Source organism: Sturnus vulgaris, chromosome 15 (assembly GCF_052056855.1).
Source record: "Sturnus vulgaris isolate bStuVul1 chromosome 15, bStuVul1.hap1, whole genome shotgun sequence".
Lineage (NCBI taxonomy): Eukaryota > Metazoa > Chordata > Aves > Passeriformes > Sturnidae > Sturnus > Sturnus vulgaris.
In genome coordinates, this window is record NC_142257.1 from 3,482,756 (window position 1) to 3,501,717 (window position 18,962).

Sequence of the window (18,962 nt, forward strand, 5' to 3'; positions counted from 1 at the left end):
CAGGTGTCAGGGCTATTAACAAATCCCCATGTAAAACAATACCTGCCACCACCCCTCATGTCCAGAGGCATTACTTAAATGCTGGACTTTGCATCTCACTTAGGACTAAACCAAATTCTGGTCCTTCATGGCTGTAAGCACTCTCGAAATTTCAGAAATCGGCCTTTTCAAAGCAAGTATCTATCGAAAAATTCAAATCTTGCAAGGGGCAGATACAGACATCGGAGATACACATAAACACACTTCCCTCCTGGCAAAACAGGAAGTTTGAGTAGCAGTGGCACACTCAGAGCCATGAGTTTCAAAAATAAAAGCTCTGAGACAGTCTTGCTGTAAGGTGGAGGAGCCCCATCAACAGGCAGCATAAAGCTGATACCTTGACAAACAGCTGTGCAGAACTCCCAGGGATTCGTGATGCTTTTTTTGGAGTGGGTTTTTGTTTTAAGTTTTAGAAGTTCTCAAAAAAAAAAAAAAAGTTAATTCCAGTTACCAAACACAGATGAGACTGGAATTAAATGCCTAAATGAATACATGACCTGAAGAGCAAACCTAGTTATTTCTAGCTACTATGTCATGTTCAACTATTAAAAGATTTGAATTGTCTCAGTGGTAACTTGGCACAGAGAAAAATCCGTCTTTTCCTATTCCACAAGCAGTGGGGCTAAAATGAAGGCTCACTCAGACAACATGCATTTACTTACTGAAGAAAGAATGCAAGACTTAGAAAAAGCAGGATCCCAGGCTGCCTAAAAAATGCTGTTCTTCTTTGCGCTTCTTTAAGAATGCAGTTGTGCTTTCAAGTCACCAGAACAACCCAGCAAGGCTAACTACAGCACACAGGTAAAGCAATTTTACTGAAAAGTCAACCTTTGTTGCATGTTCAAATAACAGGCTTCATCACTAGGACGGTTTTCCACCGTACCAGCTGCAGTTCTCTGAAACACGTTATAAAGGCAACTATTGTGAAAGTACCTCTACGAGCTTCTGTTTACAAAGTGAGACCCTCCCACAACTGCATCACCGAGCACATGTCTGCTAGAGATCCTCGCTTTCCTCTGCAAAACAAAGCTGAAGAGATGCACAAACCTCAGACCCACAGACACCAGAGACCGTGGGATTCTTCCCAATGAACGCTGAAGATTATCTGCAAGCCTGAACTGTTCCACAAACAAATTAAGCTGCTGTCAGCATCTTCCTGAAATCGCCCCTTCCACGGGCACTTTGTGACAAGTGCTCCCCACCTCTCAGAGCACGCAGCAGGAACACTGAGTGTTCCCGAAGGAACACAATCCTCCCAAGTGCCTCCCAAGCACCGCACGCACCAGCACGATCTGTCCGGCATCAGTGGCTCTACTGAAATTAGAGAGCAACATGGTTTAGCTGTCAAAGGAGCTAATCTTCAAACCGTGCATCAATTCTTAAAGCTCAGAGTATCCTCCAGCAAAGAACCTTGAGGTTCAAAAACATACTGAAGAAATACACAAAAAAAAAAATCAACAAAACAAACAACTGAAAACTACAGGAAATATACATATATGGCTGTAAATAAAAGACTACACTGAGAAACATCTCTTATATTCAAAAGCAAATTACACAAAAAAATTACTAAATGCATCTATCTCCTTTCAGAACTCCTACAGTTCCATCAGTTCTGCTTCTTATTAATTATACTATAATTAAAAGAAATTTGTGAGTGCAGAGAGAAATTAAAAATAAAATTTTAAAAAAAGTCAGCCTGAATAAGAGGCAAGGTTTGCTGCCCGTGAGGTCTGTCAGGCCATGACACGGCCTCTCCCCGGCCACCGCCAAGGTCTCATAGCTCGGGAACCTCAGGCCTGGCCAGACAAAGAGCCTCTGACAGCGTTCAGCCTGAGCGGCAGGAGATGGGAACGCTCCCTTCCTGCCCTTCTCATCTGTACTGAGCTCAAAAAAAACCCTTCCAAGGGGGAAAAAACTCCACCGAACTCCGCAGCGAGTTGCTGGGCAGAAGGACGATGCCTCTTATTCCTGACGGGAGAAAAAGCGGCGAGGGGAGCGCGGGCGGCCGCGCCGGGACACAGGTGCGCGGTGAGCGCGGTGACAGCCCGCGCCGGCCCCGGCACGGTCCCCTCGCTCGGTAAGATGGCTCCCATCCTCCGGGGTGCCGGGGCGAGGGAGGCAGCGCGGCCGGCCCGGCCCGGCCCTGCCGCACCGCAAAATGGCAGCGGCCACGGCCCCCCCGCCCGCGCCCCGGCGGTGCTTACGAGTTGCAGGGCCGCCGAGGACTCAGGCTGCTCCCCGGGGCCGCCGTCCGGCACCGACTCGGCCGGCTGTAGGCGGCTGTCGGAGCCCCGCTGCAGAGTGGAGCGGCCGCGGCTCCGCGGGCCGGACTCTGTCGCCGCCTCCTCCTCGTCGTCGCCGTCCTCCTCCTCTTCCTCGTAGTCGTCGTCGTCGTCCTCGTCCTCCTCCTCCGGAGTCTCGGCGCCCTCCTCCTCCTCCTCCGGCGCCTCCTCTCCACCGTCCCGCAGGAGCAGGGGAAAGGCCCGGGCCCCGCGGGGCACCTCGGCCGCAGGGTCCTGCGCCGCGGGCAGGCGGGGGCCCGGCGAGCCAGGGTCGGGCAGGGCCTCAGCGCCGTCGGCGGCACCGCCGAGGTACTCGGCGTTAATCATGGAAGCCAAGTCCTGCAGCCGGCGCAGCGGGATGTAGCAGGACGACGGGTCCTGGCCGTAGCCGGGCTTGGCGGCCGCCAGCTGCATGGCAGGCGGCTCGGGGCCGCGGGCCTCGCCAAAGGGGCCGCCCTTGGGCTCGGCGGCCGACAGCGAGGTGCCGAAGGGGACGAGGCAGCTGCGGCGGCTCACTTCGCAGGCCTGCTCCATGCCGTGCGGCGGGCATCCACCTGCGGGCACAGCACAATGGGGTCAGCCCGGCCTGCACCGCAAAATGGCAGCCGCACCCGGGGGCCGCGATGGGCTCCGCCGGCCCCGCTCCGCCACCGCCGCACTACAGGCCCCAGGCCGCAGTCCGGCCACCCCGGCTCGGCTCGGCACGGCCGGCGCCGGGGTCGCTCGCCCTGCTGGGCGCTGCCGCAGGGCCGCCGCTCACCTGCGGGTGCCGCGGGCGGCTCGGCGCCTGCCCCCGGAGCGGGCGGATGGGGAGACGCGCCGACCCGGCCCGGCCAGGCCCCGCCGCCGCTCCGCCGCCTCCCTCCTCCTCCCTCCCCCGCATGCGCGCGCCCGACGCCGCCGCCGCCATCCCGCGAGGGCGCGCGCCCGCCCCGCGCGCCCCCGCTCTTGGGGTTCGGCGGCCGCGGCCAATCAGCGCGCGCGCGCCCGCGCGGGCCTGGCCCCCCCTCCTACCCCCCCGCACGAGAACCCCCCCTCGACGGCCCCCCCCCCCCCCCCCACATCGCGGGAGGGGGAGGTGGGGAGGGGGCGCTCAGTGCTGCCCCCCCTCGGCGCGCCCCGGCCCGGCTCGGCCTGCCCCGTTCCCCGCATCCCCCCACCCGGCACCGCGGCCTCGGGGCCGCCGCCCGCACCTCTATCGTAGGCGGCGGCGGGGGGCACCGGGCGGAATGGGACGGGGCGGCCCCGCAGTGTTTCGCCCGCCGCTCCCCCCCGCCACGCCGGGCAGGCCGCGGGCCTGTGAACGGCGGCGGAGCGGGCGCCAACAAAATGGAGTCGGTCAGGCCCTGCGCCCCGGCGGGGCACCCGTGTAGCGGCAGCCCCCGTGCACCGATCGGCACCGCTCCCGGTCCCGGTACCCGCGGGCGGTCAGCGGGGAGTGTGGCGCGGGTCGCCGCCCGCCCCCGCTGGGCTCGGGTTACCCCCTGCCATTGTCCGCCGCGCCCCGCGGGCCGGCCCGGCGCCCCCGCCGCGCTCCCCAGCCGCCCTCCCGCGCACCGGCGGGCCGGGCCGTCGCTCTCCGCAGGACTGCCGTGCAGAACCGTGCGAGCCTTGCCGAGCCTCGCCTCGCCCGCCGGGGAGCGGCGCCGGGTGCCCGCGGCCTGGCTGTCCTCGCCGGGCTCCGCCGCTCCCGGACAGCCGCGCTCCCACCCGCCCTCCCGCCGCCGAGCGGCGCGCACCGGCCCCGCGCCCGCCCGCTCCGCCGGGACGGGCCGCCACCGCCGCCCCCCGCAACCGGCCCGCGGCGGGCGGCGGCTCCGTCGCTACCTCCGATGCGGGCCGGGGTCTCCGCCGCCAGCCGCACGGGTCCGGGCGCCGCGCCGCGCCGCCGCCGCACCGGCACGGCTGGGCAGGCACGGGGCGGGGGGCAGCCGGGGCAGCGCGGGGATGTGGCACCGGGGCGGTGCTGCCCGGGCCGCGCGGGGGGCAGGGCCGGGCTGCCGCCCCCCGGGGTGCCGCCGCGGAGCTCGACGCGGCGCTGCCCGGGCGGACCCGCTCCCCCCGCCCGCCGCTGCCCTTTGTTTCCCCCCCACACCCCCCTCGGCCCGGCGGTGCGGGAGCCCCCGGCCGCTCTGGCGCCGCTCTCCCCTCACCGGGCTGCGCCCCGGGGCAGCCGCTCTGCACACCCAGGCAGGGAGCGCCCGCTGCCCGGGCCTCGCTGCCCCGCAGGCGCAGCTTTTCCGCGCTGAAACGCTGTTCTGGAGCGGCTGCGGGCTGGCACCTCAGCGGAGCACTGGGGACTTGCCTTCTCCCTGCCTGTGCACCTTGGCAACCCCAATGAGGACACCTGTCTTCCTGATGCCCCTGTGGTCTTGCCCAAGCCCTCTCTCTGCCCTGTCTGTGGCTGGTGATAGAGCAACCATTTCTCCCAGCATCTGCTCTTGAGAAGCCACAACAAGGTCCCCGACCCATTGCCACCCCACTGGTGTACTGACACCACAGAGATTGCCATGTTCAGCTCATGCCATTCCAGCACACCCACGGAGGGTGGGGTGACTCGGCAGGAAGTTTTGCTCTTGACATGTTTATACCTCCGAGGTCGAAGCCCAGGGCTCAGTTGGTGGCACCTGCCCTATTTTTAGGCCCTTTCCCTCCATGCTCACGTGCCACGGTGACATGTGAGAGCTGGGGCCACACTGTGCCCGAGTGCTGAATGAACTTGGTACTGAGTTCCAGTATCCACAAAGTTCTCCCCAGCTTCGCAGAGCTGGGGCATCACCTGCTGTGCCTGGGTCCTTTAATTTACACCTGAAAGGGGGAAATGTCCATCTTTCCAGGATCGACTGGTAGCCACAGCCTGGCACACCTGCGAGAGGGCCCAGCAGTCAACTTTCCTCCTTTCTCATTGGAGCAACCTGCCACGCACGTTTCTGCCACGTTCCTAAAATAAAGCTAGTGGTTTATTTATACCCCCCCCGGGCGGGCAGGGCGTGTGCAGAACAGGAACACCTGGTGTCTTCCCAGAGCCTCGTGTCTGAGGCCCAGTGAGCGACCTCGGGAGATGCTTAGGGCTGTTCCAAGCAGGGAAACTGTATCCTGGGCACTGACTGTCACCAGCAGCCCTCCTCCTGCTGAAGTGTCTTAAGCTGAGCAGGGAGAACCATCAGGACACGTGCCAGCCTGGTGAGCCCTGTGAGCCCTTGGTCCATGAGCACATGGCACAGTACCTCCCAATGGGACACTGGTGTGCAGGGGCTGTACTGCTTGGGCAGCGATGCCCAGGCAGCTCCATGCACCTCAAGGCATGTCCACATCCAGCTGTCCCAGTGGGGGCCCCGCAGTGATCCACCTGCAGCCATGTAGTTATTGGGGCAGAGGGCAGTGGTGGCGGGATGCCCTCAGACGCACTTCCCATCTGCTGTGTCACCTCTGCCCGTGCCATGGCCAGCGCCCGCAGGAAGGGCCCTTCTCCGGCCCTTCTCTTCCGGCAGAGCAACAGGGAAATGGCATCCCGGCCACTGCCTCCCGCTCCCGCCCGGATGTGCGGCACAGCGGGCAGCGTGGCCGGCCTCGCCGCCGCAGGGCTTTGTCTGCGGGCTGCAGTGGGGAGCGTAGGCAGCTACGGCCTCCCCACCGCGGGGTTCGCCCTGAGCCCCCCACCCCGGATCGTGCTCACCCCCAGCCCAGCCCCGCTCCCAGTGCACGCCGGGGCTCTACGGTCGGTCAGGCCAGTAGCCACGGAACCGCCCGGCACTGCGGGCTCCCTCTGCAGGTCCCGGTGCCCGTGCACAGATCGCGTGGTGCCCCCCGGGAGCGGCCTGATGCCCCCGCGCCCGGCAGAAATGCGCATCCCCGGCTCCCGCCATGGCCGCTCCCCGCCGCCGCCGTGATGCCGAAGAAACCGCGGCCCCGCACCGGGGGCTCCGGCGCGCTCCCCTCGAGGGAGATGAGGGCATCACAGCCGGCCGGCGGAGAGCCCCAGACCCCAGCGTGGAGGGAGCTGTGGCCCACGCGGGTCCCGCGGGAGCCGTGGGCAGGATGGGCTGTTTGCGAGTTGCCTCCGGCCGCGGATGTTCGCCGGGGCGGGGCCTGGGGGGAACGCGGACCCCGGGAGCAGCACCGGGATCCTGCACAAAGGGCCGGGGGCGGTGGCTGGAAGCCGTGGCCGTGGGGCTGGATCACGGCCGGGAGCGTGGGCGAAAGGGTTAAGGAGTCGCGGCGGCCAGGGAGAGGGCTGGCCCGGCTAAGGGAGAGGAAGGAAGCAGAGGAGGAGAGGAGCGGAGAGCATCCTGCCCGGAGGGTTTGCCGGGGGCCCCTTTCCCCCAGGAAGAGGCTTGCGTGGCTTGAAACCGCAGGGTTGGAGCGGCGGGAGCGACGGGTGGGGCTCAGCCCGGCTCCGTGCCCGCAGGCGCGGCTGTACCGGCCCGGTGTTCCTGGCGCCGGGGCTGCTCCTCCTACCGGGGGTGCAGTCTCCCTGCCGTAGTGCTTCCTTGACTCCCCGAAACCTTGCGGGGGGCAGCCCAGGGACACACAAGGGCAGAACGGTGAGTGTGGGCAGGACCGCTGCCATGAGCTGCAGGGGACAGAAGCCATCACTGCTGGGCAAATCTGCCCGGCGCGGAAGAGCTGTCACTGCACTGTCACCTGGAGGCCGGTCTCTGCAGCAGCCATATGTAGCATGGGGATTATCCCGAGGGGCCGAGGCCCAGGGTGCCCGTCTGGGTGCTGCAGCTGCTCTTTGGGACTGCCCTGCTTCCCCAGCCCTCAGGTTGCCCCCCATTCCCAGCTTAGGGAGTGCGCAGGGCTACCACCCCTGGGCAACGAAGCTGAGCTCACGCTGGTCTTTGATCCATCCACCCAAGGTAGAGTCAGGTTCACCAGGCTCCAGTGCCCATGGGGTGCCCTCCCCACACTGGTCCTGTCACTCGGAAGGATACAAACGAGATGCACATTGAGACACAGCACAACTCTGCAGCCCAATCCCCTGCCCTGCCTCACTCCCAGCCCCATCCATCGGTGTGGGTTATGGAGAGCAGAGCAAGGATACATCCCCATGCCGCAGACCGTTTTTCCCAGTCGGGTTTGTCATCCTTCCAACACAGTCCCGTGCCTGTCCTGCCGCGAAGGCCACTGTCACCAGCCTACATGCGGGGGATGTGCGGCGGGGGAGCTGCTCTCCCGCTCCGTTCTGCCCGCCCCGCGCAGCTGCTCCCGCCGGCCGGGAGATGGGGCTGAGAGTCCGCAGCTTCCTGCAGCACCGGCGGGTCTGGCCGGCGGCCAAAGGGCCGAGGGTCCACCCGAGCACGGGACCACCGCCCTCGCTGGCACCCCCAGCCTGGCCTGTCCGGCTGGGACTGGGGTCCGCAGTGGCGCTGGCACCGGAGCCTCGGATCTGCCGCGTGAAGTGAGGTGCAAAGGTGTGTGTGTGTGTGTGTGCGCGCGTGTGCGTGTATGTGTGAATAAGGGTGGAGGTGAACATGTGTGACGTGTGTGCGTGGAAGCAAGTGCGTGGGGGTGTATGAGGGATTTTGTGGGGGATGTAGTGTGTGTGCTTGGCTGGGAGTGGATGCATGCTTGGGGGATATTCCTGGAGGGTGTGCCTGAGGTGTGTGTGCAGGGTGCTGTGAGTGTGCACACATGGACTTGTGTGTGCAGGTGCTTCTATATGGATATGGGAGTTGGGTGCATGCCTACATCAGTGTGTGAGGTATCCCTGGATGCAGGGACTGTGGCGGGATCCAATGTTTGGATTCCTCCACAGGAGAGATGGGGTTCTGCCTCAGCCTGTACTCCGATATGTGGGTGCTCATAGGCCCCTTTTCTCTGCCCGCTGACCCATGGGGGCTCTTCCCTCCCTTCACTGCCCGGGTACATGGGACAATGTACCCGGCACGGGACAATGACAGGCAGGTCGTGGAACAGGGGCTGTGGCAGCCAGAGGGGCAGTGCCAGCTCCTCCTACCAGTGGGGCAGACAGCAGCCTGGTGCCTTTCCACCCCCCCAGCCTCGTCCTCTCCTGCCCGGGGGCAGAGGCTTTCTGCATCTCACAGAAACCAGATTCTCCCCAGAGATAAAATCCTGTCGCCTTTGTTTTGTGGAGAAAAGACAACATCAACTCCCGGCCAAACAACAGAGTCGTTAAGCAAAGGCATCTCCGGAGCCAGGAGCCACGTCCCGGAGCTGGAATGAGGAACCAGCTGGTGTCCTGGCCCCTGGGGTGCTCCCCCAGGGCTCAGCATTCCTCCCAGGACCAGAACCATATCCATCGGCACTCAGCATTCTCCCAAGAACTATAGCAGCTCCCTCAGGACTCAGCATCTTCCCCACACACCTCCTTCCCCCACTCCGGACCAGAACCACCTTCCCTAGGATTCAGCATTCTCCCGGGGATCACAGCATCTGCTCCAGGACTACAGCATCCCTCCAGAACCACAGTACTCCACACCAGGGACCACAACATCCCATGAAGGACCAGCAGCATAGTGGGGTGGCTGTGAAGCTTCTCAGCCCCACCAACACCCCACTTCCCATAGGGACTCACAGACATATCCCAGAAACATGCAAGGGGAATCTGCAGCACTGGAGTGGCCAGATTCTGGGGGGGGCAGCAGGTTTATGGCCCCAGAACTTGGGCAGACGGGATGCCCGCGGGCACGGCCGGGCAGGGATCTGTGCCAGGGCCCAGGGACTAGGAGCAGGCGGCAAGGGGGGGTTGCCGTGGTGGGGGTGTGTGGGAACGCTGCCTCAGGAAACCAGCAGGATTTACTGAGCTACACGCTAAATCCCCCTCACAAAAGGGGCCTGTTCGTGCGGACAGGATGCTGGTGGCTCAGCCACACTTGTTTGGCCAGCAGAGCCTGGCGGATTAAGGACAATTGGTTCAGCCCTGACAGAAAATACCAGGAATGTTAAACAATAAAAACTGCCTCCAGTTGTCGTGGGGCTGCGGGATGCCTCGGGCTGCTTCCCTGCCCAGCCATGGCCTCGGCTGCCCTGTGCCTGGCAGAGCTGGCTCGGGCACAGCCCATGTACCCAGTGCTGCAGCTTTTGGGGGTTCACTGGGGAATGCAGTGGTGCCTGGGGATGGGCTAAGGGCCATTCTCCCTAGCTGGGGAAGGCAAGTGGGCACTGCCAGGACACTGAAAGCATCCCTCGGCTGCACTGGTGTGGGTTGTTGGGCTGTGGGTAGCAGGCACTGCCTTCACCTGCGGCAAGCCTTTTAAATGTTCAGGGAGTGAAGTGAGGCTTTGGCAGGGGATGGCAGGTCCCTGATCACAATGTCCCCTTCTGCTCCCCTCCCCCTCTTTGGTATTAAGCATTAGCAAACCCACCCATGCCTCACGTTGTGAAATTGGCTGTGGCCCCGTTTTCCAGGGAAAGGGCAGTGCAGGGTGAGCAAGAACTGCCTGCCCTCTGTGCTTCCCTCAGCATGGAGACCCCAGTCTGAAGTGAGGTGGTGGCAAGCTGGGCACATCTCCTCTCCGTGTTCAGTCTCAGTCCCAGCCGGGATCTGGGCAGCCCCTATGGGCAGCTTGGGCAATTTGCCCTTCAGCATGTGAATGCCCTATTCAGGACTGTGCGAAATGCATTGGTTCTGGCACATTACAGGACAGCTGGGATCCTTCCCAGGCAGGCAGGCTGCCGGGACAGGCAGGTTTCACACCTGCCAGTGGGCTGTCTGCCTCCACCCGCCGTGCTGGAATGGGGGACTCGTCCCAACAGAGAGGGGAGCTGGGCTGGGGATGGAGGCTGCAAGTGTGTCGGTGGAGTGGGATCCCCCAAACAGCCCTGTGAGGGATTGTGAAAAGGAGGAGACACCGGGATGGTTCTGAAAGCTGTTGGGCTCCCAGCACATACAATTCACAACAGGCACAGCACCTATGGCTGAGTCAAGTCCCAAGTTCTGTGTCTCTTGAGATCCCAGACTCTGGCACCATCACAGCAGCAGCCAGGATTGAAGGACTCCCTTTCCAGCTGCTCTGTGCCCAGGTCCTGCCACACAGCACCTGCAAGCCCCCATCACCTTGGGCTGTTTTGGGGCAGGTTGTGCCAGAGACCCAGCTTTCATGCTAGAAGAGGCAGCTTCCAGGCGGGGGGCTGTGAGTGCAGCTGGGAGCTGAAGGAGGAAACCAGATCCTGGGGCTAACGGCCGGCAAAGCCTGGCCCTAGATGAAACCCTAGACCCAGGGAGCAGGCTGGCAGGAGGGGGTGAGACAGCTGCAGCCCTCCCTGCCCACACTGCCGTCATTGCTGGGCACCATAGGGCAAGGGAGGGATAAACAGGCATCAGAGAGCAGGGGCTAGAGACCCCCAAATTGTGCTCCCACGGGCTTTGGGGAGACAGAGCCCATAACTCACTTTTATCTGGAGCGCTGGGCTGGCCTGGGCAGGAGGGTGCGGGAGGTCCCCAGTGTGTGGGGCTGGGCCCCAGAGCACTTTCCCATCCTGAGAGCCCATGGCAGTTGGGGGATCGGTTTCAGGGCAATGCTGGTAGCGGAGTTCACGGTGGCTTAGTGCAGCAGTGGCTAATGGGGAACAGATGCAAGGGTGCTTTGTGCTGCAGCAGGCCTGGAGGCACAGGAGTGGGGACATCACTTCCTGCACCTGTGGCACTGTCTCTGTGTCCCCCAGGAGTGATTGCAGGATCCTGTACTGGCTGGGACAAGGAGGCAACCCCTGGCCTGCCTTCTAAGCTTAGGTGAGCCCTTTGTGCCCCAGGAGCAGCCCAGAAACTGCACCGGGGTGTATTCCAAAAAATAATTTATCAGGTTGATATTTCATGTACATAAATATTCATCTCTGTGGCTATGTACAGATGCAGCAAGAGCCTGGCAGCTGCAGGGCTCCTGCCCAGAGACACTTCCACTGAAGCCCTGGCCAAAGCTCATCTCCCTGGGCAATGCCATGGGCATCCCAGGCAGTGCCCACCTGGAGAGGCTCTAACTCCTGCTGCCCCACAATACCAGGCAGATCTCAGCCAGGGCTGATGGTTCAGTTCCCAAAAGGAGCCTGGAGAGAGGGACACCATGCCCCAGTGTTGTGGCTCAGGGCCCTATCCACCCACTGCTCAGCCCGGACAAAGCAGGGACCTTTGGGAACCTGCATCCCCTCCCTGCAAGGGCAGAGGTGGCTTCAGCATCACCCTTCCCTGCCCTCTCTTAAGTCCTCACGCTGGGGTAGGAGAAGAGGTGGGGAGCCAGTGGCAGCGGGTCATGGGTGAAGACGGAGTCATCAGAGGAGCAGGAGCTGGCGGTGTCCTCGCAGGAGGGAGAGTACTGCTCGAAGGGCATGGAGAGGTCCAGGTACTGCAAGGAGGGATGGTGCCATGACCATCAATGCTGTCAGTTCCCACACTGCCCACCCCTCACCCAGCAGACTCCCCTCCTCTCACCTCCTCTGAAACGGCTGCCAGGATCTTGTCCAGCCCCTCCACGAGCTGCTTGAAGGTGGGGCGCTGTGAGGGCACGGCGTGCCAGCACTCCCTCATCAGCATGTACCTGGGGATGAGAGGGTATTAGTGGGGTCTCATTGTGCCCCCTACCCACCCACCTGGCTTGTACTCACAGCTCATGGGTGCAGTTGGATGGCCGGTCCATGCGGTGCCCCTCCTTCAGCAGCTTGAACAGCTCCTCCACAGGGATGCCAGGGTATGGGGAGCCCCCCAGCGTGAAGATCTCCCACATCAAGATCCCAAAGGACCACCTAGTATATGCATAGCAAATTGGGGGGTCAAGCACATCCTAGGGTTCTCCCCCAGCTTGCCCACTGCACCCTACAGTACTGTGGGAACAGGGATGAAAAGGCTGGATCACCCCTAGGGAATATGTGCCCCGCTGTCCTCACAGAGTAACCAAATTCTGCTCATGAGGACCCTCCAATACATGCAGTGCTGCCTTGTCCAACACCAACAGAATCCTCAACCCACACCCAACAGACCCTCATTCCCCTCAGGACTCACACATCGCTCTGGTGGGTGTAGACACGGTCAAACAGGGCTTCGGGTGCCATCCACTTCACTGGCAGGCGACCCTATGAGAGCAACCCCCCGCTCAGCTCAGCCCTGGTGGAGGGTCCTTGTGCCCCTCTCCCAGGAGCTCCACTCACGTTGCTGGTTTTCTTGTAGTAGTCGATGTCGTGAACGTCCCTGGCCAAGCCGAAGTCAGCGATTTTCATCACGCTCTCTGCTGTCACCAGCACGTTGCGGGCAGCCAGGTCACGGTGGATGCACTGCCAGAGGGGAGCATCACCCAAAGGGATGTGAGATGGATGAGCTGCACATGTCCCCTTCAAACACTGAAATCACTGTTTCCCTCCCACACACCCCCCAGCACCTCTGCAGTGCTGGGGCCATTCCATCATCAGGCTGGCAGCAGAGACAGGGACAGTGAGGGGGCACATACACCCAGGAGGTGGGTCAGGCTTTGAGTCCCACATTTTTGGGGAGGTACTGCCTTGAGCTTTGCTGGATGGGGCTGGGAGGTTCTGGACAGCCTATGGGAATGGGCTGGGCTCCCTTTCCACATGGACAGCGAGTTCACCAGGGATACAGCTCCTCTGTCACCACCATGCCCTCCCAAGCTGTGCCCAGCACAGGTAGCCCACACAGACCAAGCCAGACGTACCCGTTTGGACTCCAGGTACTCCATGCCACGGGCCACCTGGTAGACACAGGAGACCAGATCCTTGAAAGAGAGCTGCTCCTCAGGCATTGCCATGACATCAAAGGCGTAGTCAGGTGTCGGGGGACGGCGGGCACGGAGGTACTCGCGCAGGTTGCCCTTCGCAGCAAACTCCACAATCACATACAGCGGCCCTGGGAAGGGTGGCCACTTGCTCAGCCCCTGCCCTGCATTGTCCCTTCCCAGTTAGCCATTGACCCCAGCAGTCCCCATCCCTGATCTTGCTCCATGCCCTGCCTGAACAGCCCCCTCACCATCCTGTGTGCAGACTCCCAGGAGGTTGATGATGTTCTTATGTTTGTCCATGAGCTTCATCATCTCCATCTCGGATATGAGGTCAGCTAGGTCCTTGTCGGTGGCATTGTCTAGGGAAGGAAGGCTGTGTTATGATGCCAGCTGGGTGGCACCCCTGCCTGGCACTGATGCCACCTCTGCTCCTGAGATACTGGCACAGGAGCCGTTACCTTTTAGCATTTTGACAGCCACAGTGACAGCTCTGTCTGGCCGGTCTCTGTCTATGCCATAAGCCTCTGCCCGCACCACCTGGCCAAAACAGCCTTCCCCCAGGGGCTTCCCCAGCACCAGCCTGGCAAGGAAAAGCAGAACCATGAGAGATTACAGGGATGGCCTTATGGTGGCCAGATGCCTCCCCATCCACCATCTGCATGCTTCTGTTCCTGAGAAGAGCAGCCCCTGTCCCTGTCCTGCATGGCACCGTACTTGTCTCGGGGGAACTCCCACTTGGCATCAAGGGGCAGGTCCAGCTCCATGACACCAGCCAGCATTGGGGCACAGCTGGAGGAGAGTCGGGTGACGCGCATCAGGGACGTGCTAGACTTCCCAGAGGAGCTGGAATCCAGGGAGAACTGTGGAGAGAGACACAGGTCCTCATGCTTCAGGGCCAAACACAGATGCAACAGAAAAGCAAAGAGACTCTCACTCTTTGCAGTGGGAAGGGCAGCCCCAAAGCTGGCAGCAGGGTAAGGTGTGATGGGCACAAGTGGCACTTACAGAGTGCATTGTTCACCAAGGTCCCCCTGCATTACCAGGGCTCAAGTTTCATACCCACCTGTCGGATGAGCGGGAATTTGGAGAGCTTGTGGACTGCCATAGGCTCCAGGTGCTGCTTGCTTGACTGAGTCTGCATCCGGCACAGCACCACAATGATAATGGCCATGGCCACGGCGAGTGAGCCCGAGGTGTAGATGATGATGTCCGTGTACTTGGTCTCAGGGGCCTCAGCTTCCCGCACCAGCTCCTCTTCTGCAGAGTGAATGAGTAGGCCTGAGGCATGGCCTCTGCGTGCTGGGGATCCCAGACCCCGCACTGGGACCTCACCCCTACCTGGCAGGACAGTGAGCCAGGCAGACTGGTAGGAGAGGCCAATAGAGTTCCCTGCCAGGCAGGTGTACTCGCCAGCATCCTCCATGGACACATTGCGCAGGTACAGCACCTCCACCTCAGAGCTGTTGATATCTGCAGTCTGTCAGAGAGAGGGATGGATGGTCAGTATCCCTCTTCTTCGGGGGGCTCTGTGCACCCCTGTCACCACTTTAGCATGGATACATGGGACTTGGGTGCTTCCAGCCTTTGTTACCTTGAGCACTTGCACATAGGGGACCCCGTCAGGACCGTAGTTGCTGCCATTCACTTCAATATGTTTCAGCCACTGGATGTGCGGCTGGGCATCACTGTAGACCTTGCAGAAGAACTCCACATCACTGCCCACCAGGGCTGTGGTATTGGCAGGCAGCCCAGCCTGCAAGATGGGCCTGTGCGGGGACCTCTCTGTGCACAGGGAGCAGAGCAGTGTCACTGACATGGTGGCCAACTGCACAGGCTCCTTTCTCCCTCCTCCACCCACCGTGGAGCCATAGAGAGCCCTTCCCCAGCCCTAAAACAGATCAGTGCAACCTGAGCCTGGTCTCCATCCCATGTCCCTGGGGTGTGAGGGTCATGTGGGCTGCATCAGTGGATAGACCATGAACAGAGGCTCTTCCACCCCTTTCCCTGACCCCACCAGGCAAGAGGAAGCCCAGATCAGCACCATGCTGAGGAACCCTCACCCAGCACATCCAGGAGGTAGCTGTAGCGAATGCTGCCAAACCTGTTTTCCACCAGGCAAGTGTAGTTGCCGCGGTCAGAGGGCACCACGCTCTCCATTACCAGGCTCCAGTGCTGGTGCCGGAGCTGCAGAGGGGGAGGTAAGACACTGAGGTGAGTTGGGGAATATGGGTCCTGGGAGGGAAGCTGTGGTAGGAGGAGCTGGCCCATACCCGGATGCCCCCAATGCGGTGCTCCCCTCGGAACTCGCGCCCATTCTTGAACCAGCGGATGCTGGGGCTGGGGCTGCCAGAGGCCGGGCAGCGGAACTTCACCGTGTTCCCCGCAGGGACTGCATACAGCTTCTTGTCCATCCGGTGTGGGTGAGTCCAGTAAGGAGCTGGGGACATGCAGGATGTACAGTAGGAGAGGACCTGTGCTGGGAGCAGGAGGCAGCAGTGCCCCATGCCCCCTGTTTTGCCCCTCCTGCCCTCTCCTGTAGTGCCCTAGTGTGGCACTGACCTCTGTGCACATAGACAGACTCCTCATTCCGGTCTCCGTGGGGACTGTCCCCATCACTATCTTCATCATCATCACCTGACGCCAGGGAGTCTGCAAAGGGAAATGGGCTGAGAAGGCCATCCCTGCCTGCAGGGCTGTGCGGGCAGTGGCTGCCTTGCTGCCCCGGGGATAGCTGGGTGCTGCCGGGGCTCCTACCCACGACAGAGATGGTGAAGTTGCGCAGGACCTCCCCAGTTCCCCGTGCCCGGCACAAGTAGAGCCCTGAGTCCTCATAGGCGACCTCTGAGATCTCAAGCAGGCTCTGACGGAGATGGATGCGACCCCCCGAGACAAGTGGCCGGGACTCCTTGTACCAGACCACACTGGCACCACTCTGGTTGGCATCACAGTACAGCTTCAGTGTGTTGCCTGGGTCCAGCAGGAGATGTTCCTCTTCTGACTCCAGCAAGGGGCTCTCAAATAGCTCTGGAAAGATGTGGTGAGTGCCCACCCAGTGCTCACCCCTCTCTGAGAGCAGTACCCCTCCATATGCCCATCCTAGTGTGGAGAGCATGTGGTGTGACAGCCCAGAGCCTGGCTCTGCCACCCCAGAAGCAGGTAAGGGCTGGACTCTGCCCTGAAGCACAGGGACATGGTTTCCCCAGCGGCATGTCCCAGTCCAAGGCCACACATACCACTATCCTTCTACCACTCCCAGTGGCGCAGGGTGCTCCAGCCTGTTCTGCCTCACTTTAGGAGGGCACTAAATCCTTCCAGACACCCATCGTTGGACCTCTACATGCCCCAAGCACGGCTGGAACCCCTACAGCCTGGTTGTCCCCGGCAGTGCCCAGGCTGGCAGTGGAGCCCAGCCTGCTGATGGCAGCAGCGTGTGCACGTGGAGGGCAGAATCGACCTGGCCGCCAGCACAGCGATACCATGGCAGCCCGAGTGCCACGTGCAGGAGCCTGGAGGGCACGAGTGTGTCTCCAGTCCAGTGGATTGCCAGCACAGGAGGGATGTGGGGCAGCTGGTCTTTGGTCTCCGGGGACACGTCCTTCTCCTGCACCCACCACCGCGATGCACGGACTGCCCGCACCTCCCCAGGAGCCACACACAGCAGCCACAGCCCACAGCGGTCTCGCACCCCTCTCTGCCACGCGTGTCCACCGAGCGAGCCAAGCCCCCGCAGCATAGGGACAGCCTGGCTGGAGCCACCCTGCTCCTGTCAGCGATGGAAACGCTGGTCTCTGTGCCGTGTCTCCAGCTCCCGCCAGCCCAGCCCTGCAGGCAGAGCGGTGGGGCTGTGTACCTAGGGCAAGCACCCGCATCCCAGCTGGGATGGAGAAAGTGTTCAGAAAGCACGACCCCGCTCCCGCCGCCCCCCGGCTCCATTTCACCCCCGCAGCCGTACCTGGCTCCATCGCCCTGCCCCGTGCAGCCGCCGCCAGCAGCAGCCCCGCCACGACCTGCAAGAGGGGCCGCATCTTCCAGGCCCCCCCAGCGCGGGGGTCTCACCCTGCGAGATAGGCAGGGTCGGGTGAGCGGATCCGGGCGGGCAGCCCCTCCTCTCCCGAGGCACCGGGAAGAAGTAGTGCGAGGTCCCTAGGTCACCGCGAGGGTGGGTGCGCATGGACGGGAGGCAGAGCACAGGGGGGTCTGGGCAGGAATGGGAGGGGGCACAGAGAGTGGGAAACACCCTGTTTGGGTGCCGGGAACCCGACCTCCCCAGCGAGCGGCAGCCTGGTCAGGGCGCTAGGGGAGGTTAGCCGGGGACGGGGGACCGCGGGGGATCCCAGGGAGGGAGAGAGTGTCCCGGGAGTGGGGGCGGGGGGGGGGGGGGGCCGAATGGTGCTGGGGGCGAGGGTCGCGGTCGGCGCGGTTACCGGCGGTGACGGGCTCCCACGGCGGAGCCGCCTGCGCTGCGCGGGCCGGGGCAAAGTCCGTGGACAGCGGGGCTCAGCGCCGCCGCGCCCCACACCGTGGCCCCATGGCGGCAGGGCCAGGGACGGCTCCGGCTCCGGGCTCGGGACGGCTCCGGCTGCGGGCAGGGCTGGGGCTCGCTCCTGGCTAGCTCTGGCCCCGCTCTGCCGCCGCCGCGGGGGCGCGGGCACTTTGTAGGGACGCGCTCGGGTTACAGCGGCCCCGCCCGGAGCGCTGGAGAGGCGGGAGGGGAGGAACGGGGACTGGCCCTGCTCCGCCGGCACCTCTGCAAACCGACCCGCCACCGAGATGGACGGGGGAAGTGGGGGAGTAGCACCGGGCGTCCCCCCCCGCAGCGAGAGGCGGCCCCCAAGCCCCCTGTCCCGGCCCTGCCGGTGCAGCCTCCCCTCGCGAGTGGGGAACGCAGGGGGCTGCCAAACACCCGGGGCTGCTCCGCTGTGCCGTCCCACGGGCAGACCCCACGCGTGGGAGCAGCAGATGGGACAGGGGGCAAGGCCACCCCCATTTACCCCCCCGCCCCCGATTGCTTGGAGTGGGAGCACTCTAGCCAGAAGCAGGTGTCGTGGCCCAGGCTGGGTGCTAAGTGTTGCTGGGTGCCCAGCAGCCCACACGATAATTGTGCCATAATTAGTTGTAGCGTTATCGCTGTCGGTGCCATAAAGTGGCTGTGACCCTCATTAGGAGCCCATAACGGAGTGTCATAAAACGTGGCTGAGCTGCAAGCCAGCGTTGGAGTGGCCTAATCCGACCCATAAACACTTCGCTCTCACCTTCCCTATGCTGTTGGCTGTGCTGGGGCAGGCAGACCCCACCATGCCCAGACCTTGCTGCTCGTTGGCCCATGCAGGACCTCTGGGCACTGGGTGAAGCCTGGCTTCAGACACTCTGAGCTGGTGAGGTCCCAAGGAACAATGGCCCGAGCATCCTGCAGCCAACAAGAGGGGTCAGTGTCCCCCAGTACATGGCCAGGGTCTGGCCCTAGAGCTGCTCTCCTTTACTGTATCCTGCTTTGCCACCTGCTTCCCAGCAAGATCTTCCAGGGCTGTGCTGAGCCCCACACACAGCCTTGCCCACGTTTGGCGTAGATCTCGAGGCCCTGTGAGTGGGCTGCACTGTCATTGTCACTGTCACCCCTCATTCCATAGGGTCACACTCTGAGTCCTGGGCACAGCCATGTCCATGCTGTGCCAATCCAGCAACTTCAAGCATGACACGGTTTCACTGTGAGGTCTGGTGGGTGCTACAATCTCCCATAGTACCATCCACCCCGTGCTGCTCCCCATACTGGTGTCCCCTTGGGGTGCAGAGGTGCACAGAGCAGTCTTGGGGGCCAGCAGCCCCCAGCAGCTGTTCATTCCTGCTGACGCGTGAAGCGGACGAGAACATCAATTTCACGGAGCAGCGGCCACCCCTGCAGAGTTCACAGCGTGCCGGAAGCACAGAAAAATGTTGGGTTCAGCTCAATTCGAACCAA

At 62.4% G+C, this 18,962-nt stretch overlaps 2 protein-coding genes across 7 annotated transcripts in view; both read right to left on the reverse strand.

The window, feature by feature from the left end:
* NSD1 (nuclear receptor binding SET domain protein 1) overlaps positions 1-2,870 on the reverse strand; it is a 59,751-nt gene extending 56,881 nt beyond the window's left edge. For all 4 annotated transcript variants that reach the window (XM_088173935.1, XM_014875924.2, XM_088173934.1 and 1 more), the window contains exon 1: positions 2,244-2,870. In XM_088173935.1, the coding sequence (XP_088030061.1) occupies positions 2,244-2,855 (612 nt within the window). In that variant the 5' untranslated portion in view covers positions 2,856-2,870. The remainder of the gene's footprint in view (positions 1-2,243) is intronic.
* An 8,194-nt stretch (positions 2,871-11,064) lies between these two features.
* FGFR4 (fibroblast growth factor receptor 4) lies at positions 11,065-17,468 on the reverse strand. 3 transcript variants are annotated; one of them, XM_088173527.1, is made up of 18 exons: positions 17,431-17,468; positions 16,959-17,063; positions 15,761-16,030; positions 15,566-15,655; positions 15,277-15,443; positions 15,067-15,190; positions 14,598-14,788; positions 14,345-14,483; positions 14,070-14,263; positions 13,721-13,866; positions 13,465-13,586; positions 13,255-13,365; positions 12,944-13,134; positions 12,426-12,548; positions 12,280-12,350; positions 11,886-12,023; positions 11,713-11,818; positions 11,065-11,626 (listed from the first exon to the last, which is right to left on the reverse strand). In XM_088173527.1, the coding sequence occupies exons 2-18, from the start codon at positions 17,029-17,031 to the stop codon at positions 11,480-11,482; spliced, it is 2,403 nt and encodes an 800-aa protein (XP_088029653.1). In that variant the 5' UTR covers positions 17,032-17,063; positions 17,431-17,468; the 3' UTR covers positions 11,065-11,479. The 3 variants fall into 3 exon arrangements, with proteins under 3 accessions (XP_088029653.1, XP_014731517.2, XP_014731516.2); XM_014876031.2 differs by lacking the exon at positions 17,431-17,468 and having other exon boundaries at positions 16,959-17,114; XM_014876030.2 differs by lacking the exons at positions 16,959-17,063; positions 17,431-17,468 and having other exon boundaries at positions 15,761-16,260.
* Positions 17,469-18,962: the final 1,494 nt, after the last annotated feature.